This window comes from Oncorhynchus keta, chromosome 21 (genome assembly GCF_023373465.1).
Source record: "Oncorhynchus keta strain PuntledgeMale-10-30-2019 chromosome 21, Oket_V2, whole genome shotgun sequence".
Classification (NCBI taxonomy): domain Eukaryota; kingdom Metazoa; phylum Chordata; class Actinopteri; order Salmoniformes; family Salmonidae; genus Oncorhynchus; species Oncorhynchus keta.
In genome coordinates, this window is record NC_068441.1 from 28,427,436 (window position 1) to 28,452,656 (window position 25,221).

The window sequence follows — 25,221 nt, forward strand, 5'->3', positions numbered from 1 at the left end:
TAAGGTTTAGTCTAGGTGACAACTTTATAGAATGTGTTAAGGTTTAGTCTAGGTGACAACTTTATAGAATGTGTTAAGGTTTAGTCTAGGTGACAACTTTATAGAATGTGTTAAGGTTTTGTATGATGACCCTCAGGCTGATGTCCTTACTAATGGGCTAAGGTCAAATAGCTTCTCCACACACAGAGGTACTAGACAGGGCTGTCTTTTGTCCCCTCTCCTATTTGCGCTCGCTAGCCGAGGCCATCAGAGTAACGCACGCTATATAGGGTCTGCTCATTGGTGACGTTCATCATAAAATAAGCTTGTATGCTGATGATGTTTTGATATTCATCTCTAGCCCTGAGACTTCAATTACATCTCTTGTTCATATTATTGAATTATTCAGTGTATTCCCAGGCTACAAGATTAACTAAATCAGAAGCAATGCCACTTGGTAGTTTTAGCTTTGTACCTACTACTGCTCCCCCTTTCCTTTTAAAATGGTCTCCCTCAGGTTTAATGTATCTGGGTATTTTCGTAACTCCCAAATTCTAGCAAATGTACAAAGCCAATATTGTTCCATTATTTGACACAATAAGACAGGATCTGGAGTGCTGGAACTCTCTTCCGATTTCATTATTGGGTAGAATATCACTCTTGAAAATGAATATTTTACCTAGACTACTTTACCCAATCCAAATGATCCCAGTCTTACTTTCCAATAAGGTAATAAGATATTTAAAATGCTGGTTAAATTCTAGGGGACTTGGATCTGCCCAATATGAGGTTTTATCAATGGTATGCCCACTTAAGTTATATTTCTGACTGGATTACAAGTGATGACTCCTCTATTTGGTTAGATATTAAGACTTATTTTTCAACAACAAAAATTTTAATAAAAAAAACTTGCATAATCTTTTATTTTTCAGAAGCTTCAATGTCACGAATCCTGTTTCCTGAGTCTGTTTTTTGCCTGTGTTCTGTCCTGGAGTGTTTTTTCCGGCGTCCTGGAACGCACCCTGTCTGGTTGCCGGGCAATGTAGCCAGTTGGGAGTTCTGATTACCCGCACCTGTATCCCATCAGCTATCTGCACACCTGGTCCTGATCATCATCTCTCCTCTTCATAAGCCCGGACCTGACATCCATTCCCTGCCGGATCGTTAGCCATGAACATTACTCACCCGGATCATTTACCCCATTCCCGCCTGGTCGTCGGAGGATTCCGCTACCCCATTGGATCCACCTATTTACTCCCATCAACTCACCACCGCTGCCCGCTACGCCACCTGGATATATCTACCCATTCACATTCACTTGTAAATAAATACTCACCTTCTTCCTACTCTCCTTGTCCTGGTCTGCTTCTGGGTTCGATTTTGAAAGAACGTGACAGAACGATCCGGCCAAAGATGAACCCAGCGGACCTGGACTCCGTTTGTAATGCCATTACCCAGCAGGGGAAGACATTGGGACAACACAAGAAGGCGCTACAGGAGATAGCGGGTTCAATCCAGAACTTATCTGCTAGCTTGACACAAATCCAGGATCAGCTCAGTTTGCCGGCGATTCATTCACCACCTGTTTCACCCATCTCACCTGCCGTGTCTGGTGCGGTTTCCTTCCGTGAACCCAAGGTACCGACGCCTGATATATGAAGGGGATTTGGGAAGATGCCGTTAGTTTCTTATGCAGTGTGGGTTAGTGTTTGATCTGCAGCCCCATTCTTACGCCACTGACAAGGCTAGGATAGCCTTTGTTATTGAACTGCTGCGTGGAAGAGCTCTGGAATGGGCTTCAGCCGTCTGGGAACGACAGGAGACCTGCATGGCTTCATACCAGGAGTTCACAGGAGAGATGTGAAAGCTTTTTGACCATCCAGTCCGAGGTAAGGACGCAGCTAAACGTTTGTTCACTCTTCGCCAAGGAGCTCACAGTGTGGCAGACTTCATGATCGAGTTCAGGACATTGTCTGTGGAGAGTGGTTGGAATGAGGAGTCACTACAAGCGGCTTTTTACCAGGGTTTGTCGGAGCAACTCAAGGACGAGCTGATATCCTATCCAGAGCCTAGTGACCTAGACAGCTTGGTCACTTTATCTATTCAGGTAGATAATAGAGTCCGAGAGAGAAGGAGGGAGAAGCAGTGGGGCCCATCCAATCAGTCAGCAACTCGGTTACCATTCGGTTCAGGAAGTGAACCAGAACGTATTGATCGTTATTCCCCACACGGGATTAGTGGAGGGGTCTTGCCCCCAGATCCTGAACCAATGCAAGTGGGGCGACACGGGCTAACTAAGGAGGAGCGCCAACGTAGACATGAGACCAACAGCTGTCTCTACTGTGGTAGCTCGGGACATTACATCTCCGCTTGTCCACAGCGCCCATTAAACTGCCCGGCTCTCACGTTAAACCTCTCAAAGATCCTGTCAGAACCCGTTTTCCTGCGACCCTTATGAATAAGGATCAGAGCTTAGAGATGAACGCTTTTATCGATTCAGGTGCCGATGGCAGCTTTATTGATGCCGACTTGGTGGAACAGCTGGGGCTTTCCAAGGAGCAATTGCCGGAAGCCATTGAAGCAACCACTCTGAACGGCAGTAGTCTGGCACGGATCACTATGAGGACTGAACCGGTTAAGATGTTGTTGTCGGGGAATCATTCAGAGTTTATCTCCTTCATTCTGTCCTCGCCCCATGTTCCTCTGGTTCTTGGTTACCCCTGGCTGAAGGAACACAATCCCTCGTTTGATTGGGTGACGGGTAAGGTAACTAGTTGGAGCATTGATTGTCATGCTAACTGCCTTAGGACTGCCTGTTCTCCTTCTGTTTCCAGTCAGGTCAGTGACTCTGCTCCTCCTGATTTGTCCCTGGTTCCAGAAACATATCACGAGTTGGGTGAAGTATTCAGTAAACAGAAGGCTCTGTCCCTTCCTCCCCACCGACCTTATGACTGTGCGATTAATCTGTTTCCTGGAGCTGCCTTTCCCAAGGGACGGTTATACAGTATCTCTCGACCTGAACGTGAGGCCTTGGAGACCTACATCAAGGAGTCTCTAGCTGCAGGTCTCATTCGGCCCTTGTCATCACCTTTGGGAGCAGGATTTTTTTTTGTGAGCAAGATTGATGGCTCTCTTCGACCGTGTATTGATTATCGGGGTTTGAATGATATTACGGTCAAGAACAAGTATCCCCTGCCCTTGATGAGCTCGGCTTTCGATTATTTACAGGGTGCTACGGTTTTCACGAAGCTTGATTTACGTAATGCTTATCATTTGGTTCGGATCACAGAGGGGGACGAGTGGTTGACTGGGTTCAATACTCCAATGGGACATTTCGAGTACCAGGTGATGCCGTTTGGACTGACCAACGCTCCTGCTGTGTTCCAAAGTATGGTGAATGACGTTCTGAGAGATATGATTGGTATTTTTGTGTTTGTTTACCTGGATGATATCCTCATCTTCTCGAAGGAGCTTTCTAGCCACGTTCAGCATGTCAAGCAGGTCCTGCAGCGGTTATTGGAGAACCATCTGTTCGTGAAGGCTGAGAAGTGTGATTTTCACGCCCACACAACGTCCTTCCTCGGGTACATCATCTCCAGGGGAGAGATCAAGATGGACCAAGAGAAGGTTCGGGCGGTTCGGGATTGGGTCCAGCCCGGTACGAGATTGCAGCTCCAGAGATTCCTGGGGTTTGCAAATTGTTATCGGAGGTTTATCCGTGATTACAGCCGGGTGGCCGCCCCTTTAACTGTACTGACGTCTTGCACCAGAAAGTTCTGTTGGTCTCCTGACGCAGACCGAGCATTTCTAGATTTGAAGAGCCGATTCACCAACGCCCCGATTCTCTCTCAACCTGACACTTCCCGTCAGTTCGTTGTGGAGGTGGATGCGTCTGATGTGGGGGTGGGCGCAATCCTGTCCCAGCGTAGATCCACTGATGGTAAACTCCATCCCTGCGCCTTCTACTCTTGTAGTCTTTCTCCAGCTGAAAGAAACTACGATGTGGGTAACCGGGAGCTATTCGCGGTGAAGCTTGCCTTGGAAGAGTGGCGTCACTGGTTGGAGGGAGCGGAATAACCGTTTGTGGTCTGGACTGACCACAAGAATCTGGCTTACGTGCAATCGGCTAAACGTCTCAACTCCCGTCAGGCCCGGTGGGCTTTGTTTTTTGGACGCTTCAATTTTTCCCTGACGTTCCGACCTGGGTCGAAGAACGGGAAGGCGGACGCCCTGTCCCGGATGTTCTCCAAGACGGAGGAGTGTGGGGCCAAGACTGAGACGATTCTTCCCCAGAATGTTGTCGTGGGAGCCGTCACATGGAGGATTGAGGAGGAGGTGATGGCGGCTCTTCGGACACAGCCCGGGCCCGGTAGCGGTCCACCCGGTCGGTTGTTCGTGCCTGAGTCGGTTCGTTCTGCTGTCCTTCAGTGGTCCCACGCCAGCAAGATAGCTTGTCACCCTGGTGTTGCTCGGACTATGGCGCTACTGCGCAGACGATTTTGGTGGCCTGCCATGGGAGAAGATACCCGGAGGTTTGTTGCCGCTTGTCCTATTTGTGTGCAGAATAAGAGTACCAATCGGGCCAGCTCTGGGCTTCTTCACCCCCTACCTATTCCCCGGCGACCTTGGTCGCATCTGGCCCTGGATTTTGTCACGGGGTTGCCCTCTTCTGTTGGTAACACGGTTATTCTGACCATTGTGGATAGATTCAGCAAGTTTGCCCACTTTGTTCCCCTCTCCAAGCTGCCTTCTGCCACTGAGATGTCCGAGATCCTGGTTAGGGAGGTGTTCAGGGTCCACGGGTTGCCCTGTGACATTGTTTCTGACCGTGGTCCTCAGTTTACCTCTGCTGTCTGGAAATCATTCTGTTTGGCCATTGGAGCTACAGTCAGTCTCACATCTGGATTTCACCCCCAATCTAATGGTCAGGCGGAGAGAGCCAACCAGAAGATGGAGTCCACGCTGCGCTGTCTTGTTTCCTCTGATCCCACCTCTTGGTCCTCTCAATTACCCTGGGTCGAGTATGCTCATAATACTCTCCCTTCATCTGCCACTGGGATGTCTTGCTTCCAGTGCCTGTACGGTTACCAACCTCCCTTGTTTCCTTCTCAGGAGCGGGATCTCTCAGTTCCTTCTGTACAGACCCACATTCGTCGTTGCCACCGCACCTGGCATCGGGCCAGGAAGGCCCTCCTTAAGGTTTCTGACCGCTATCAGATCCAGGCGAATCGTCGCCGTATTCCTGCCCCCGCTTATACCGTCAGAGATAGGGTTTGGTTGGCTACACAGGATCTTCCTCTACGGACTGAGTCGAGGAAACTGTCACCGAAGTTCATTTGTCCGTTTGTAGTGGAGAAGATCATTAATCCTGTTGTGGTCCGACTCAAGTTGCCTGCTACACTAAGAGTACATCCCACCTTTCATGTCTCCTGCCTCAAGCCGGTTCTCTTCAGTCTTCTGTTGCCCCCTCCTCCTCATCCTCCTCCTCCTCGGATGATCGGAGGTGGTCCTGTCTACACGGTGCGCCGCATCATGGACTTCAGACGGCGGGGTCGAGGGTTCCAGTATTTAGTGGATTGGGAAGGATATGGTCCTGAGGAGAGGAGTTGGATTCCTCGGCGTCAGATCCTTGACGATGACCTGCTTCGTGACTTTTACCGCCTCCACCCTGGTGCTCTGGGTAGTCCACCCGGTGGCGTTCGTCGGAGGGGGGGTACTGTCACGAATCCCGTTTCCTGAGTCTGTTTTTTGCCTGTGTTCTGTCCTGGAGTGTTTTTTCCGGCGTCCTGGAACGCACCCTGTCTGGTTGCCGGGCAATGTAGCCAGTTGGGAGTTCTGATTACCCGCACCTGTATCCCATCAGCTATCTGCACACCTGGTCCTGATCATCATCTCTCCTCTTCATAAGCCCGGACCTGACATCCATTCCCTGCCGGATCGTTAGCCATGAACATTACTCACCCGGATCATTTACCCCATTCCCGCCTGGTCGTCGGAGGATTCCGCTACCCCATTGGATCCACCTATTTACTCCCATCAACTCACCACCGCTGCCCGCTACGCCACCTGGATATATCTACCCATTCACATTCACTTGTAAATAAATACTCACCTTCTTCCTACTCTCCTTGTCCTGGTCTGCTTCTGGGTTCGATTTTGAAAGAACGTGACATTCAAATCTGTAAAAGATTTCTGCAATAATCCCATCACACTTAATACACTCAAAGCATGGAGGTCAGTTCAACATTTTTTGGGAAGGTCCAAACTAACCTCTGCTCTTACCCTGATTCTTAACAACCCAGATTTTGGACCTGGATTGCTGGATGCTGGCTTTAACATTTAGTTTAATAAGGGTTTAGGCAGACAAAATAATTTATTCACTGATAAGATGTTATTGTAATTTGAGCAGATGAGAAACAGTGACTCCCAAAGCAGGACTTTTTCTGCTTTCTACAAGTTGGACATTATATTTTGAAGAGCACCACCTTGATTGGCAACCCTGATGTGTCTGTCATTGAAATAATGTTTTTTTCTTACAAAGGAAAATGTCTGTGAGTGTATTTTATGATGCTTTAAGGTCCTTTTCTACTGTTAACACAAGTGTGGGAGAAAGAATTGTCTGCTACTATTGACGAGGTGACATGGGAGGACATTTGGCGATATGCAAAAACAAGATCTGTAATCATACTAGAGCAATCCAATTAAGAATAATACACAGATTGCATAGATCCCTGAATCACAGACATGCTTTTAGCATGCTCTTCCTCTTCTCCTCAGTGTCTCAAATGTAAAACTGATACAGGCACCCTAACACATTGTTTATGGTCATGTTCCAAAGTACAAAGGTACTGGTCTAATGTTCTTCAAGAAATCCTAGGGTCGACCTAGAATTGGACCCAGTTTCTTTGCTATTAGATCTTCCTAATAGGCATGTTACTTCTGTGGGTAAGAGGAGGCTTTACAACATCCTTACCTTCGCAGCGAGGAAAAACATCCTCTTACAGTTGATTAGTGACAAGGTCTCTTCTATTAAAGATTGGCGTAAGATAATATTTGAATGGGTTCCATTTGAATATCTGACTTGTACATTACATTCTAAAATAGACAAGTTCTACAAAGTTTGGGTACATTATTTTATTTACCTAGAAGCGGATTTATCAGCTATTATGCTGCAAGGATTTTCTTAGAATGTCTCGGGATTACACTGTATGTTCCATGTATTTCACATAATTCCTTTATTTAAAAATGTGTGTTTAATTTCTGTCTGTTAATTTAATTTTTGTTCTTTGTTATTCTTATTTTCTCTTTGTTACTGTATCTCTTAATGTGGGATAAAATTGTGAAATTCCAATAAAAATACTATTCCAATAATTACTGTAAAAAATGAACTTGCACAATGTAATCATGTATGTAAAAATGTGTCAAATATGTAAGTTGAAAACACTGTATGTTAAAAACAGTGTGTGTGTGTGTGTGTGTGTGTGTGTGTGTGTGTGTGTGTGTGTGTGTGTGTGTGTGTGTGTGTGTGTGTGTGTGTGTGAGAGAGAGTATCCCCAGTGCTTAATTTGTAAATCGGGAGGTGCCGGAACAAAAAGTGAACGTGAGAGGGCGGTGACCTCGGGAGTGCTGAGGTACCGGAACGCATGAAAAAAAAAAATCACCTTTATAATAAAGCATTGCATGCATATCATCACATTTGAGTAGTTGCATAGAACAGTTGAGTAGAGGCACTTACAGAAGTTGCAAACATGGGGAACATTTTTATTAGCCTACAGTCCGGGAAAATGTTGGCCTTTTATATACGCATTTCATGCAATTATACGTCATTTTACATGTCTGGAGACAATGGCAGAATCTTTTTTAATACCGCAAAAATGATCCAATTGCCAGGCTACATTGACTGACAAACTGAGAATTTGAGATCAATAAAAACGACCTTGTCATGAATCCATCAGTAGCCTAGGCCTAGCTGTGTGAAGACACACATTGAAGGATAAAATCTGAGGAGGAAATTATAGTCTTAAAAATGGTTTTCAGTTTCACTGAAAACCCAATGATGCGCAACTCACTCGCTGGTGATGGCCGATGTACACGTGCCAAAAGCCTATATCTCTCTCTTTTGTAAAATAATATAAGTTGATCAAATATTTTGGTAGCCTACAGCATAGAGTCTTCTCTTTTCAGCATTAGCCATTTGCTTTCCACCCTGTGTTATCCCTCGATTGGATTCAGTGGGGATTTTAGCATGTACAGTGTATTCGGAAAGTATTCAGACCCCATGACTTTTTCCACATTTTGTTACAGCCTTATTCTAAAATTGATTAAATAAAACATTTTACTCATCAAATTACACACAATAACCCATAATGATAAAACAAAAACTGTTTTTTTTCTGCAAATGTATAAAACAAAAAAATTGTCATCAGAGCCCTGGCCATGAGACTCTAAATTGAGCTCAGGTGCATCCTGGTTACATTGATCATCCTTGAGATGTTTCTGCAACTTGATTGGAGTTCACCTGTGGTAAATTCAATTGATTGGACTTGATTTGGAAGGGACACACCTGTCTATATAAGGTCACACAGTTGACAGTGCATGTCAGAGCGAATACCAAGCCATGAGGTCGAAGGAATTGTCCGTAGAGCTCCGAGACAGGATTGTGTTGAGGCACAGATCTGGGGAAGGGGACCAAAACATTTATACAGCACTTTTGAAATGTACAGTGACAGACTTCAGAGCATGGGCGGTTCTTACAGTGTTCTCTGTACACCAAGTCAGAAGCGTAGGATAAATAAAGGGGGCATATAAGAAAACAATGAAAGCTCTTACAGAATTCGATGATGATATTTCTCTAAAACAGGCTATAGGCTACATGTGCTCCACCAAGTCAGAAGAACAGTAGGCTAAATTATGAGGGGAAACGAGACCAAATTATTAGGGACAGGCACATAGGCTACGAACAGTTTACTACACAACATACACTTAGTATTACTTTCTTTGCTACAGTATATCATTTACATAATTTATGCCACATCATACAATACATTTTTGGACTCACCTTGTTGTGCTCACTTGAACAGGAAGGTGGTGCTGCAGTCCTTTGTGTGGGGCAAATTCTATCATTAACCTTTATCATCAAAGTCTGGCATTCTCTGGATTTATGGTGTTTTCAAGACAACTGGGATCTTGGAAAAACAAGATTGAATCATGATGTTAGTGATCCTGTACACCCGTACATTGACTCGGTACCGGTACCCCCTGTGTATAGCCTTGTAATTGTTATTTCTTTGTTGCTCTTTTATTTTTTACTTTAGTTTATTTAGTAACAACTTTTTTTAACTCTTTTTTAAAAAAAATGCATTGTTGGTTATGGGCTTGTAAGTAAGCATTTCCCGGCAAGGTCTACACCTGTTGTATTTGGCGCATGTGACAAATACAATTTGATTTGAAGTCAGAGCTCTAGAAAGAGGCCCAGATCCCGACTTGGATTTGTGAGTTGGATGACCATTCAAAATGTATTTTCCCAGTCGGAGCTCGTTTTTTCCCAATTTCATAGCTGTCATGAACTCAACTGAAGTCAGCTTCCCCAGAGTTTCCAGTTGTTTTGAAAGCGGCTGGAATGACAGCACGGCCAATGTTGAATGTTTATCCTTTTAGGCTTGGAAAAGTGACCCTTGCGGGCTCCCGAGTGGCGAGGTGGTCTAAGGCATCTCAGTGCAAGATGCGTCACTACAGTTCCTGGTTGAAATCCAGGCTGTATCACACCTGGCCGTGATTGGGAGTCCCATAGTGCAGCGCCCAATTGGCCCAGCATCGTCCGGGTTTGGCCGGGTTAGGCCGTCATTATAAATAAGAATTTGTTCTTAATTGACTTGCCTAGTTAAATAAAGGTTCAATAAAAATTAAATAATAATAATAATTCAACCCGGACTTGGACCAGGCTAGTGATTGCTTTGCAATGCTTGCAGTTAGCCATAGATTCCTTCCAAACCACTCATTGTTGAATTTGCGATTTCTAACTTGTTGTGTAATGTTTATGTCCAATGGCCGATGAGCACCGATACATTTTTATCTATAACTTATCTTCATTATTTCTCTTCATCTGACAAGGGAAAAGGATTTGCCAGTAGATTGTCGACTTGATTCTTGATGATGTCTTCAAGCTTGATAGCTAAAATTTTGGAAGTATGATGTTGACATGATCAGTCCAATCAAAGCTACTGTAGATATAACAAGATTGGACATAATTTTATCTGTGGTCAATGACATTGAGCCTTCTTCGATGGCCACTTCTAATGTAACTATGGCAGCACCCAAGAGGCTTAAATTTTCGAGCTCTCCCTGTTGATTTTGCGGTGACATAGTGTCCCCATGAGTGACAGAACACTGAGCCAATCATGGTGCAAGTAGAGAACATAGCCAATCCCTATGCTCCGTATTTCCCTTCCAACCCCACCATCACAGACAGCACTGAGCTCGGCTGAAACGCCTGCATTTTCGAGCTGCCTTACTCAAGAAAGCAAACATTAGACCATGTTTGTATGTGGCTTTATCAACTCAATTATGTTTATTTTTATTTTGTACATTGTTTGCAAACTGGTATGTGACACGCATTAATGGGAAATGAATATGCTTTTAAAAAAATAAAGAATTCATGATTCTGATTGTATTAGAAATATTGCAAAAAAACTTTATTTTTTATTTTTTTACTGACAGATATGCAGCGCGTTCTCGACTGTAGGCTATTCCTTGTTATTGGGCTACAATCAACAGCTAGGCAATATTTTTTAAAAAAACTATTGATCCTCTGTGGCTAAATTATAGGCCTTCTCATGGTGTAGTAGCCTATTTTGAATGATTTCATTTATTTCTGAACAAAGCAGTACTTCTATAATTTTGGAAAATGTATATAAATTCATCAGGGGTGCTGAATATTAGGTCCTGGCTGAAAATCTACTTTATCACATTATGTTTTTTGTGGGGGCAGGAGAATTAACGAAGAGGCAACTCGAATTCACTTTGATCGCTTTTATTATAATTTTTACATTGCAAAACGTGAAAATAAATGTTCATGCCACAAGAGGTATGGGATATAGCCAAATACACTACTGGTCAACACCTTCAAGGGTTTATATTTATTTTTTACTATTTTCTATATTGCAGAATAATAGTGAAGACATCAAAACTACGAAATAACACATCATGTAGTAACCAAAAAGTGTTAAACAAATAAAAAAATATTTTACCCACCCTTTGCCTTGATGGCAGCTTTGCACCCGCTTGGCATTCTCTCAACCAGCTTCATGAGGTAGTCACCTGGCTGGAATGCATTTCAATTAACAGCTGTGCCTTGTTAAAAGTTAAATAGTGGAATTATTTCCATTGTAATGCGTTTGAGCCAATCAGTTGTGTTGTGACAAGGTAGGGGTGGTATACAGAAGATAGCCCTATTTGGTAAAAGACCAAGTCCATATTATGGCAAGAACAGCTCAAATAAATAGAGAGAAACTTAGGTCAGTCAATCTGGAAAATTTCAAGAACTTTGAAAGTTTCTTCAAGTGCTGTCGCAAAAACCATCAAGAGCTATGATGAAACTGGCTCTCATGAGCACCGCCACAGGAAAGGAAGACCCAGAGTTTCCTCTGCTGCAGAGGATAAGTTCAGTAGAGTTACCAGCCTCAGAAATTGCAGCCCAAATAAATGCTTCACAGAGTTCAAGTAACAGACACATCTCAATATCAACTGTTCAGAGGAGACAATGTGAATCAGGCCTTCATGGTTGAAATGCTGCATAGAAACCACTACTGAAGGACACCTATAATAAGAAGAGACTTGCTTGGGCCAAGAAACACGAGCAATGGACATTAGATCAATGGAAATTTGTCCTTTGGTCTCGAGTCCAAATGGGAGATTTTTGGTTCCAACCACTGTGTCTTTGTGAGATGCTGTGTGGGTGAACGGATGATCTCTGCATGTGTGGTTCCCACCGTGAAGCATGGAGGAGGGGTTGTTATGGTGTGGGTGTGCTTTGCTGCTGGAACTGTCTGATTTGTTTAGAATTCAAGGCACACTTAACCAGCATGGCTACCTCAGCATTCTGCAGCGATATGACATCCCATCTGGTTTGGGATTAGTGGGACTATCATTTCTTTTTCGACAGGACAATGACCCAGCACACCTCCAGGCTGTGTAAGGGCTATTTGACCAAGAAGGAGAGTGCTGTATCAGATGACCTGGCCTCCACAATTTCTGACCTCAACCCAATTGAGATGTTTTGGGATGAGTTAGGGTGCAAAGTGAAGGAAAAGCAGCCAACAAGTGCATAAGACTGTTGGAAAAACATTCCAAGTGAAGCTGGTTGAGAGAATGCAAAGAGTGTGCAAAGCTGTCATCAAGGCAAAGGGTGGCTATTTGAAGAATCTCAAATATAACACTTTTTTGGTTACTACATGATTCCATATGTGTTATTTCATAGTTTTGATGTCTCCACTATTATTCTACAATGTAGAAAATCAGGGGATGTCCTGACAACTGACAACTGATGCACAAATGTACAAACGTTCCCATGAAACGTGTCTAGAACTTTAATATTTTACGTTCTGAGAACATGGCAACCATGTTCTATGTACACTGTATATAAGTATGTGGACATCCCTGCAAATGAGTGGATTCGGCTATTTCAGCCACACACATTTCTGACAGATATATAAAATTGGGCACACTGCTATGCAATCTCCAAGCTCCGTGACTTTCAAAGTGGCACCTTAATAGGATGACACCTTTCCAACAAGTCTGTTCGTCCAATTGCTGCCCTGCTAAAGCTGCCCCGGTCAACTGTTATTGCTGTTATTGTGAAGTGGAAAAAACTAGGAGCAACAACGGCTCAGCAACAAAGTGATAGGCCACACAAGCTCACAGAACGGGACCGGTGAGTGCTGAAGTGCATAATGCGTCTCTCCTTAGATGCAACACTCACTACCCAGTTCCAAACTGCTTCTGGAAGCAACGTCAGCACAAGAACTGTTCGTTGGGAGCTTCATGAATGAGGTTTCCATGACCGAGCAGCCGCACACAAGTCTAAGATCATCATGCGCAATGCCAAGTGTCGGCCGGAGTGGTGTAAAGCTCGTGGAAATGCGTTCACTGGAGTGATGAATCACGCTTCACTAACTGGCAGTTGGGTGAATCTGGGTTTGGCGGATGCCAGGAGAACACTACCTGCCCCAATTTGCCACCTGTAAAGTTTGGTGGAGGAGGAATAATGGTTTGGGGCTGATTTTCATGGTTCGGGCTAGGCCCCTTAGTCCCAGTGAATGAAAATCTTAACTCTACAGCATACAATTACATTCTAGACGATTCTGTGCTTCCGACTTTGTGGCAACAGTTTGGGGAAGGCCCTTTCCTGTTCCAGGATGACTATACCCCCGTGCACAAAGCGAGGTCCATATAGAAATAGTTTGTCGAGATCGGTGTGGAAGAACTTGTCTGGCCTGCACAGATCCCTGAGATGTTCGACAAGCAGGTGTCCACATACTTTAGTAGTGTATGTTTGTGACATTGATGGAATATTCTCCTAACACTTAGAAAACTGCACACAGGAATGTTCTTGCAACGTCCCATAAAATGTCTACAACATTAATGTTGTTTATTCTGAGAACATTGTAACCACATTCTAGATAAGTTATATAGAAATGTTCTCAGAAGGTTTTTGCTAACATAGATAGAATGTTCCCTTAACAATTGCTAAACTGGACACTCAAACATTAGCGGAGCATTATGGGTAACATTACAAAAATGTTCTCTCTCCCTAGAATTCACAGGAAGTTGGTGGCACCTTGGGGAGGACGGGGTCATAGTAATGGCTGGAATGGAATTAATGGAATGGTATCAAGCTCATAAAACACATGGTTTCCATGTGTTTGATACCATTTCATTCACTCCATTCCAGCCATTATTATGAGGCGTCCTCCCTTCAGCAGTCTCCTGTGCTAGAATTGTTAGCTGGGTAGTGCCTGGTCCCAGGGTTTGCAGGCTTATAGCAACCCTTTACTAACAGACTGGATTCAACAAATCTAGTAATCATCCACACCATGCTTAGCTGAATCAGGTATTCTAGTGCTGGTATGGATCAAAAGTCTAGGATCAAAATATTGGAGTTGTTGTCCATGCCTTCAGGAGATATATAGAGAGATTTAACAGAATACTGTCTCTGCAGGGGGAGTTGCTGAGCCCGTGTCGCTGTGACGGATCTGTGCGCTGTACCCACCAGCCCTGCCTCATCCGTTGGATCAGCGAGAGAGGCTCCTGGAGCTGTGAGCTCTGCTACTTCAAGTACCAGGTCCTTGCCATCAGCACCAAGAACCCACTGCAGGTACAGTGTGTGTCTGTGTGTGTATGCGTGTGTGCTTGCGTGTTTTTGTGTGTCTACAAGTACTGTCCCCTCCTCAGGAGTTCCATATTAAATCTAATGTTTTGTGTGGATGCTAAGCATATCGTCCCACTCGAATGCTCCCAAAATACTTACAAATATAATAAAACAAATCTTCTTGCCTGTGGCTGCATGACATCAGTGCACAGATAATTATCTACACCAAAAAGACACACATTGATCCGCCGCCTCTCCTCTCTCCCTCCAACCCCCCTCTCTTTGTCTCTCTACTTCTCTCTCTCTCTCTCCCCCCCTCCACCCCATCCCTTCTCCCTCAACCTCCCCCTCACTCTCTTCAGTGGCAAGCCATCTCTCTGACTGTGATAGAGAAGGTGCAGATAGCAGCCATTATGCTGGGTTCTCTGTTCCTCATCGCCAGCATCTCCTGGCTGGTGTGGTCGTCCTTCAGCCCCTCGGCCAAGTGGCAGCGCCAGGACCTGCTCTTCCAGATCTGCTATGGCATGTACGGCTTCATGGATATCGTTTGCATAGGTGAGCTAGACGGTTCTATGACGTAGACGTCACTGACATACTGTCAAAGATAAACATACGGTTTTGTGATTGCAATTGCAGGTATGATGTGTAGAGTTGCGCATGAAAAGAAAGGAGAATACTTCCATGTTCCCAGAGTTTGAATGTAGAAATGGTGGTTGAAACGTTCCAGTGTTCCAGTAAGACTTGAGGTGTGTGTGTTAGAGAATGTAAGTGAGTGAGAGCAATTTGTTTGTTTTGGTCTTTGTTTCTCAGAGAGGTCGTAGCCTGTGTGACATGTCTCAGCTGAAAATGTACAACCACTTCTGAAGTGCCTTGAACATCCAGACTGTTTAAATATTTACAGCACACTTGTGCAAAGGTGGCCTATGATACTTTCTGCTTGAAAGAGTTTTTTTCTTACTTTCTCTCCCGTCTCTGCGTCCTTTCATCTGTTTCCCTCTTTGTCTGGCCATTCACATTCTGCAATCTTTCACCTCTCTCTGTCTGCTTGCCTCCCTCCATCTCTCTTCTATTCACCGTCTCTCTTTCTCCTACCACTTGTATCACTCATGCTTCTCTCACTTTCATACCTGTGCTCTCTCTCTTCTCCCTCTTTCTCTCACTCTCTCTCTTACTCCTCCCTAATTTTCATGTCTGTCTGGATTCTCTCTCCAGGCCTTATAATCCATGAGGGATCGTCAGTATACCGGATCTTTAAGCGCTGGCAGGCAGTGAACCAGCAGTGGAAAGTACTGAACTATGAGAAAGCCAAGGACCTGGGCGACCCCATCAGCTCCAGCGGCAAGTGTGGGGGGCGTGGGGTTCGAAACCCTCCCCATGAAACCCTCCCCACGGCTGACAGGGTGGGCCGGACAGGCCAGCGTGTTAGGACTATTCTCAACCACCACTGTGGCTACACCATCCTGCACATCCTCAGCCAGCTGAGGCCCGGCAACCCTAGCATCAGACCCACATCCAACCGCGAGGTGGTCATGAGGGTCACCACCGTATGAGACCGGACCCAGTGGGGGTGGCGACGACAAAAATACGGGCGTGGATGCAGACATCCTGCTCCTGATAAACCCACCCTACGGACACGAGAGGAGGGAGAGCAGCACAGTTAAAGTTACAGTCACAGACACAGAGAGTAGGACAATATCATTAAGAAAAAATTAAGAAAGAAAAAAGAAATAGCTCCAATTTTAAAAAAAGCTGGAGGACTTTCTTTCACCAGCTGAATTACATAAAGCATTGCCATTATTCCTGTTCGTCTGTTTTCTAAGAAAAAATTGCAAGTATTGTTATTGATTTAGATTTTATAATCGAGAGCAGGTTAAGGAGGAAAAATGGAAAGGGACAATTTTTTACATCTGCCCCCACCAAACGCATACCACCAATGATGACTTACATCTCCTCCCCCTCCTCAACCCCCTCTCTCACTCTTCAAGGTGTCTGTGACAGACATTCTCTGTCCACCTGTAACACCTGAACTGTCCCTGTGGCGCAAAGCATACCGGGAACCACCTAAAGAATGAGCAAAAAAGTGCAATAAAACAGTTTAAAGAGATTGACATAGCAAAATAAATTTGATTCCAACATTACAATGCATCTTCTGCAATAAAGAAACATGTACATGTCATGGTGAACCCCTATGTGATGTCACAGCTTTATTGTACACAATGTTTGATATCAATATTGTATGTTGTTCTGTTTTCTTCATTTACTGTGTGAAGTTGTGTGATTGGTACCTGGGAATATTTGAGTATTTGTTGAGGTTAACAATACAAGCTAGGTAAATATTAATAATTAGAGTTGATCAACTGGAACAGATTTGTTTTGTTTTTCATGGTTTGAAATATAGGCCTGGCAATGCTGAGAAAATGTTATTGACAGCGCTACAAACGGCTGTATCAAACCACTAATACAGGACTTTTAAAGGCCTAGTGCACTCATCATTCTTTTTATTGTTATTTTTGGATTTCCGATTTTTTAGGGCGTTCTGCAGCACCTTTTGCACCCTTACTTCCCGGGGCTATGTGCTTACCTCCATCAACTGGAATTGACATGGAATCAGAGCCCCATCTTCAAATGGGTATGGTAAGTATTCAAGTGAAGAATGGTGTGTATGATATTATGGCCTTTCACAACAGAAATGTTGATGCTTTGTTAACCCTCTATTAAATCAAATCAAATCAAACCAAATCACATTTTATTTGTCACATACACATGGTTAGCAGATGTTAGTGCGAGTGTAGCGAAATGCTTGTGCTTCTAGTTCCGACAATGCAGTAATAACCAACAAGTAATCTAGCTAACAATTCCAAAACTACTACGTTATAGAGACACAAGTGTAAGGGGATAAAGAATATGTACATAAAGATATATGAATGAGTGATGGTACAGAGCGGCATAGGCAAGATACAGTAGATGGTATTGAGTGCAATATATACATATGAGATGAGTATGTAAACAAAGTGGCATAGTTAAAGTGGCTAGTGATACATGTATTACATAAGGATGCAGTAGATGATATAGAGTACAGTATATACGTATACATATGAGATGAATAATGTAGGGTATGTAAACATTATATTAGGTAGCATTGTTTAAAGTGGCTAGTGATATATTTTACATCATTCCCCATCAATTCCCATTATTAAAGTGGCTGGAGTTGAGTCAGTGTGTTGGCAGCAGCCACTCAATGTTAGTGGTGGCTGTTTAACAGTCTGATGGCCTTGAGATAGAAGCTGTTTTTCAGTCTCTCGGTCCCAGCTTTGATGCACCTGTACTGACCTCGCCTTCTGGATGATAGCGAGGTGAACAGGCAGTGGCTCGGGTGGTTGTTGTCCTTGATGATCTTTATGGCCTTCCTGTGACATCGGGTGGTGTAGGTGTCCTGGAGGGCAGGTAGTTTGCCCCCGGTGATGCGTTGTGCAGACCTCACTACCCTCTGGAGAGCCTTACGGTTGTGGGCGGAGCAGTTGCCGTACCAGGCGGTGATACAGCCCGACAGGATGCTCTCGATTGTGCATCTGTAGAAGTTTGTGAGTGCTTTTGGTGACAAGCCGAATTTCTTCAGCCTCCTGAGGTTCAAGAGGGGCTGCTGCGCCTTCTTCACGATGCTGTCTGTGTGGGTGGACCAATTCAGTTTGTCTGTGATGTGTACGCCGAGGAACTTAAAACTTACTACCCTCTCCACTACTGTTCCATCGATGTGGATAGGGGGTGTTCCCTCTGCTGTTTCCTGAAGTCCACAATCATCTCCTTAGTTTTGTTGACGTTGAGTGTGAGGTTATTTTCCTGACACCACACTCCGAGGGCCCTCACCTCCTCCCTGTAGGCCGTCTCGTCGTTGTTGGTAATCAAGCCTACCACTGTTGTGTCGTCCACAAACTTGATGATTGAGTTGGGGGCGTGCGTGGCCACGCAGTCGTGGGTGAACAGGGAGTACAGGAGAGGGCTCAGAACGCACCCTTGTGTTGAGGATCAGCGGGGTGGAGATGTTGTTGCCTACCCTCACCACCTGTGGGCGGCCAGGTGGTCTGTAGTCTGACTGTAGTTTACAGAATTCTGGACAATGCTATGCCAGGCCTACGCGTTAGAGTGGACCACTTATACCCTCTGTGTTTTTGAAAAACAATTATTTTGAAAGGGTTTAAAATGATGGCCATAAACCAATTCAGTAAATGTGGAGTAGGCCAACAGATGGCGACAAAATTACCAATATAAAACGTTGAGGGTCTGTTGAAGTTCTCTGTAGGCAGCAATACGTATTTTGATTCCGTTAATATGATTAATGTTGAAACATGCAGAAATCGCAGACCTGGTTGCTAAAATGTTTATGGTTCACCTCATTTCAGTTTAAGTGACAAACAAGTCATGTGTAGAGAATCATTGTACCATCTAAACCGCTGTGGATGATCTTTTCAATAATATTGTATTTTCAGCTGTTTGAAGCTGGGGCGGCAGGTAGCCTAGCTGTTAAGTGCGTTGGTCCAGTAAGTGACAAGTCACTGGGTTGATTCTCTGAGCCAACTAGGTGAAAAATCTGTTGATGTGCCTTTGAGCAAGACACTTAACTCCAATTGCTCCTGTATTTCGCTCTGGATAAGAGTGTCTGCTAAATTAATCAAATGTAAATATTTGTATTTATTATGGATCCCCATTAGCTGCTGCCAAAGCAGAAGATAATATTCCTGGAGTCCAGCAACATTAAGTACAAACAATTAAAAACATTTCGCAACCAATTAAGTGTGTTCCTTCAGGCCACTACTCTACTACCACATATCTAGAAAACAAAATCTATGTATACGTGTGTGTGTATAGTGTGTATGTTATCATGTGTGTGTATGTGCCTGTGTGTGTGTGTCTCTTCACAGTCTCCACTGTTTCATAAGGTATATTTTTATCAGTTGTTTTATCTGATTGTAATGTTTGCATGAGTTATTTGATGTGGAGTTTCATGTAGTCATTGCTCTAAATAGTACTGTGTGCCTCCTATAGTCTGTTCTGGACTTGGGGACTGCGAAGAGACCTCTGCTGGCATGTCTTGTGGGGTATGCATGAGTGTCTGAGCTTTGTGCTAGTAGTTTAAACAGACAGCTCGGTGCATTCAACATGTCAATACTTATCACGAACACAAGTAGTGATGAAGTCAATCTCTCCTCTACTTTGAGCCAGGAGAGATTGACATGCTAATTATTAATGTTAGCTCTCCGTGTACATTTAAGCAGTAAGCATTTAAGCATGTAAATCTTGGTGGGGCAAAGAAAGAAAGTGGGGTGCATGCCAGCAAAGCCAGTACACAACACTAAACAATACATTAATTCCACTATAACAGTGACAAACGGTGCCCATAAACGGCCTACATGAGCTGTCCCAACAGCAGTCCCAACATCTTACCACTGCTACACCTGGCTTTCAGTGGAGCCAGTTCATTCAGCCTCATTTACTGCCTTTAACAGAAAGCTGATATGGCTGACTTGCTTTAACAAATGTGGGTTCTAATAACAATTGAGATGTACAAACTATGGCATAAGGGGACGACAAGCGGATAAGAGGCAATCCGTAATTTCGATTAAGACATTAATGAGCGAGCTAGGACGGACGTAGTCAATATAACTATTTGTTTAGCACTTTTGAAATGTACAGCGACAGAATTCAGAACATGGGCCGTTCTTACAGTATTCTCTGTACACCAAGTCAGAACCATAGGATAAATAAAGGGGGCATATAAGCAGACAATGAAAGCTCTTACAATATTCAATATTTCTCTAAAATAGGTTATTGTGGGCAAATTTTGTCATCAAAGTCTGGCATTCTCTGGATTTATGCTGCTTTCAAAACAACTGGGAACTCAGAAAAAAACAAGGTTGAATCATGATGACGTCATTGATCTTCAGGTCGTAGATCTAGAAAGAGGCCGGATTTACAATTCCGAGTTGGATGACCGTTCAAAACGTATTTTCCCAGTCAGAGCTCCTTTATTCCCGACATTCCAGTTGTCTTGAACTCCCTGAAGGCAAGTTTTCGCTGTTCCAAGTTAACAGTTGTATTGAGCACGGCACACATCATGCTTCATTGACAGCATGGTCAAAGTTGAATGTTTATCATTTTAAAGTTGGAAAAGAGCCCCTTAATCCCAGATTTGGGACCACACACCCACTTCACCAAAAAACAGGCTAGTGATTGCTTTGTAATGCTTGCAGTTAACGTTAGCCACGGTCACTGATTCCTTCCAAACCACTCATTGTTGAATTTGCGATTTCCAACTTGTTGTGTAATGTATATGTCCAATGGCTGATGAGCACAGATACATTTTATCTATAATTTCTCTTCATAGGACAAGGATTTTAAAGGATTTTCCATTGGATTGTCGACTTGATTCATGATGATGACTGCTAGCTAAGATTTTCAAAGTATGATATTGACATAATCAGTCCAATCAAAGCTACTGTACATATTACGTGATTTGATGTCATTTTATCTGTGGCCAATGACCTTGAGCCTTCTTGGATGGGAACTTCTAATGTACCTCTATGGCAGCACCCATGGGACTAGAATTTTCTAGCTCTCCCTTTTGACTTGGCGGTGACGCAGTGTCCCCATGAGTGACAGAACACTGAGCCAATCACGGCGCAACGCTCCGTATTCTCTGCTGGCTTGCCCCACTACCACAGAAAGCACTGAGCTAGGCTGAAACACCTGCATTTTGGAGCTGCCTTACTCAAGAAAACAAAAAAGAGACCATGTTTGTATGCAGCTTTATTAACTTAGTGATATATATATTTTTACATTGTTTGCAAACTGATATGTGACACGAATTAATGCCAAAATAACATGCAAAACAGGCAAGCCTGTGCAAAAAAATTCCCCGAATGACGGGTTGCCACTGCATTTAAGGCCCAATTGTAATTTTTCTAAGTCCCTCTTTGTCGCACCTGACCACAAGACTGGACAGTAGTCAAGGTGCGACAAAACTATGGCCTGTAGGACCTGCCTTGTTGATAGCAATGTTAAGAAAGCAGAGCTGCTCTTTATTATGGACAGAGCTCTCCCCTTCTTAACTACTGTTGTATCAATATGTTTTAATCATGACAGTTTACAATCCAGGGTGACTCAATTTCCACATCATTCATTACAAGATTTACACTGAACAAAAATATAAACGCAACATGCAACACATTCAAAGATTGTCTGATGATTAGCTGAGAGAAATCGATAATAAAAAGATTGTGGATTAGGGCCTAATTAATTTATTTCAATTTGAATTATTTCCTTATATGAACTGTAACTCTAATTTGTGTAAGTGCCCCCTACATGTTGAACGCACTTGCTGAAAGTCTGTTGTTAATTTGTTAATTTGTTTACTGTGAAATAGCATTGTATCTGGTTAAACACTATTTTTTCCAAAAGTTTTCTAAGGGTTGGTAGCAGGCTGATTGGTCAGCTGTTTGAGCCAGTAAAGGGTGCTTTACATTTTACATTTACATTTAAGTCATTTAGCAGATGCTCTTATCCAGAGCGACTTACAAATTGGTGCATTCACCTTATGACATCCAGTGGAACAGCCACTTTACAATAGTGCATCTAAATCTTTTAGGGGGGTGAGAAGGATTACTTATCCTATCCTAGGTATTCCTTAAAGAGGTGGGGTTTCAGGTGTCTCCGGAAGGTGGTGATTGACTCCGCTGTCCTGGCGTCGTGAGGGAGTTTGTTCCACCATTGGGGGGCCAGAGCAGCGAACAGTTTTGACTGGGCTGAGCGGGAACTGTACTTCCTCAGTGGTAGGGAGGCGAGCAGGCCAGAGGTGGATGAACGCAGTGCCCTTGTTTGGGAGTAGGGCCTGATCAGAGCCTGGAGGTACTGAGGTGCCGTTCCCCTCACAGCTCCGTAGGCAAGCACCATGGTCTTGTAGCGGATGCGAGCTTCAACTGGAAGCCAGTGGAGAGAGCGGAGGAGCGGGGTGACGTGAGAGAACTTGGGAAGGTTGAACACCAGACGGGCTGCGGCGTTCTGGATGAGTTGTAGGGGTTTAATGGCACAGGCAGGGAGCCCAGCCAACAGCGAGTTGCAGTAATCCAGACGGGAGATGACAAGTGCCTGGATTAGGACCTGCGCCGCTTCCTGTGTGAGGCAGGGTCGTACTCTGCGGATGTTGTAGAGCATGAACCTACAGGAACGGGCCACCGCCTTGATGTTAGTTGAGAACGACAGGGTGTTGTCCAGGATCACGCCAAGGTTCTTAGCGCTCTGGGAGGAGGACACAATGGAGTTGTCAACCGTGATGGCGAGATCATGGAACGGGCAGTCCTTCCCGGGAGGAAGAGCAGCTCCGTCTTGCCGAGGTTCAGCTTGAGGTGGTGATCCGTCATCCACACTGATATGTCTGCCAGACATGCAGAGATGCGATTCGCCACCTGGTCATCAGAAGGGGGAAAGGAGAAGATTAATTGTGTGTCGTCTGCATAGCAATGATAGGAGAGACCATGTGAGGTTATGACAGAGCCAAGTGACTTGGTGTATAGCGAGAACAGGAGAGGGCCTAGAACAGAGCCCTGGGGGACACCAGTGGTGAGAGCGCGTGGTGAGGAGACAGATTCTCGCCACGCCACCTGGTAGGAGCGACCTGTCAGGTAGGACGCAATCCAAGCGTGGGCCGCGCCGGAGATGCCCAACTCGGAGAGGGTGGAGAGGAGGATCTGATGGTTCACAGTATCGAAGGCAGCCGATAGGTCTAGAAGGATGAGAGCAGAGGAGAGAGAGTTAGCTTTAGCAGAATTAGCTTTGCTATTCTTGGGTAGCGGAATGACTTTTTCTTCCCTCCGGGCCTGAGGGCACACACTTTCCTGTAGGTTTAGATTAAAGAAATGGCAAATAGGAGTGGCAATGTCATCCGCTATCATCCTCAGTAATTCTCCATCCAAGTTGTCAGACCCAGGTGGCTTGTCATTGTTGATAGACAAAAACAATGTTTTCACCTCTTCCACACTCACTTTACGGAATTCAAAATGACAATGCTTGTCTTTCATTATTTGGTCAGTTATGCATGGAAGTGTCGGTTCAGTATGTTGTTGGTATGTCACGTCTAAACTTGCTAAACTTGCCAAAGAAAAAAATAATTGAAGTAGTTGGCAATATCAGTGGGTTTTGTGATGAATGAGCCATCTGATTTACTGGCGGTTCTGGGCTGGCGTGGTTACACATGATCTGCGGTTGTGAGGCTGGTTGGACGTACTGCCAAATTCTCTAAAACGACATTGGTAGAGAAATTAACATTGCATTATCTCGCAACATGTCTGGTGGACATTCCTGCAATCAGCATGCCAATCGTACACTCCCTCAAAACTTGAGACATCTGTGGCCTTGGGTTGTGTGACAAAACTGCACATTTTAAAGTGGCTTTTTATTGTCCCCAGCACAAGGTGCACCTGTGTAATGATCATGCTGTTTAATCAACTTCTTGATATGCCACAGCTGTCAGGTGGATGGATTATGTTGGCAAAGGAGAAATGCTCACTAACAGCGATATAAACAAGTTTGTGCACAAAATTTGAGAGAAATTAGCTTTTTGTGCGAATGGACAATTTGGACCAATGGACCAACACTTTATATATATATATAGATAGATATATGCCATTTAGCGGACGCTTTTATCCAAAGCGACTTACAGTCATGTGTGCATACATTCTACGTATGGGTGGTCCCGGGAATCAAACCCACTACCCTGGCGTTACAAGCGCCATGCTCTACCAACTGAGCTACAGAAGGACCATGTTGCGTTTATGTTTTTGTTTATGTTTTTGTTCAGTGTAGTAACTGGAATAAGCAATTTCCTAAATGTGTCAAGTGCAGTGTCTGGTTGGTCCTCCTTACACATCACAGACCAGCAAATATGCTTTACATCTTCAACATAGGAATCACTACAAAACGTATTGTATGACTTCTTATACACTATATTAAGGCCATCCTTTGGAACTTAGTTTTTTCTAGATATGGCTGATATATTATCACTACATCCGGTGGATTTGAATACTGCTTTAGAGTAGATATCTGTAGCATTAGTAATGATGTGATCAATACATGTGAATGATTTCATACCTGTGCTGTTTGTAAATACCCTGGTAGATTGACTGATAACCTGAACCAGGTTACAGGCACTGGTTACAGTTAAACATGTTTTCTTGAGTGAGCATCTTGATGAAAGCCAGTCAATATTTAGGTCACCCAGAAAATATACCTCTCTCTTGATATCACATATATTATCAAGCATTTCACACATATTATCCAGATACTGACTGTTAGCACTTGGTGGTCTATAGCAGCTTCCCACAATAATAGGCTTTAAGTGAGGCAGGTGAACTTGTAGCCATGTTACTTCAACAGCATTTAACATCAGATCCTCTCTAAACTTTACAGGAATATGACTCTGAACATAAATGGAGACACCTCCACCATTGGCATCCATTTTTCCTCTGAAGATGTTGAAACTATGTATTACTACTACTGTATCATGAAAGGTATTATCGAAGTGAGTTTCTGAGATAGTCATTACATGTACAAAAGTAAAATATGCCAAAACGAATGTGAATTTGGTTGGGTCACGCAAAAGTTAGATATTGCAGCTTATAAGGAAGTGCATTGGAGATGTTGTACCCACTGTGACTATTAAGACAGATCGAAAACAGAAACAGCATATCCTTAAGGAATCCTTAATGTTGAACAGGTAAAATAGAATAATGTCCAAATAGATGTGTCCCGGTGCAAATAAACTGGTATGCAACAGTTGTCTTTCATTGAGGTGAGAAACATAATGTAAACATTTGAATTGATACAATTCA

The 25,221-nt window shown here is 43.9% G+C and overlaps 1 protein-coding gene across 1 annotated transcript in view; it reads left to right on the forward strand.

The window, feature by feature from the left end:
* The window catches only part of LOC118400366 (E3 ubiquitin-protein ligase MARCHF9-like), a 39,400-nt gene extending 22,349 nt beyond the window's left edge, over positions 1 to 17,051 (forward strand). The window contains exons 2-4 of the mRNA XM_035797162.1: positions 14,195 to 14,350; positions 14,707 to 14,899; positions 15,557 to 17,051. Of these exons, the coding sequence (XP_035653055.1) occupies positions 14,195 to 14,350; positions 14,707 to 14,899; positions 15,557 to 15,894 (687 nt within the window). The 3' untranslated portion in view covers positions 15,895 to 17,051. The remainder of the gene's footprint in view (positions 1 to 14,194; positions 14,351 to 14,706; positions 14,900 to 15,556) is intronic.
* Positions 17,052 to 25,221: the final 8,170 nt, after the last annotated feature.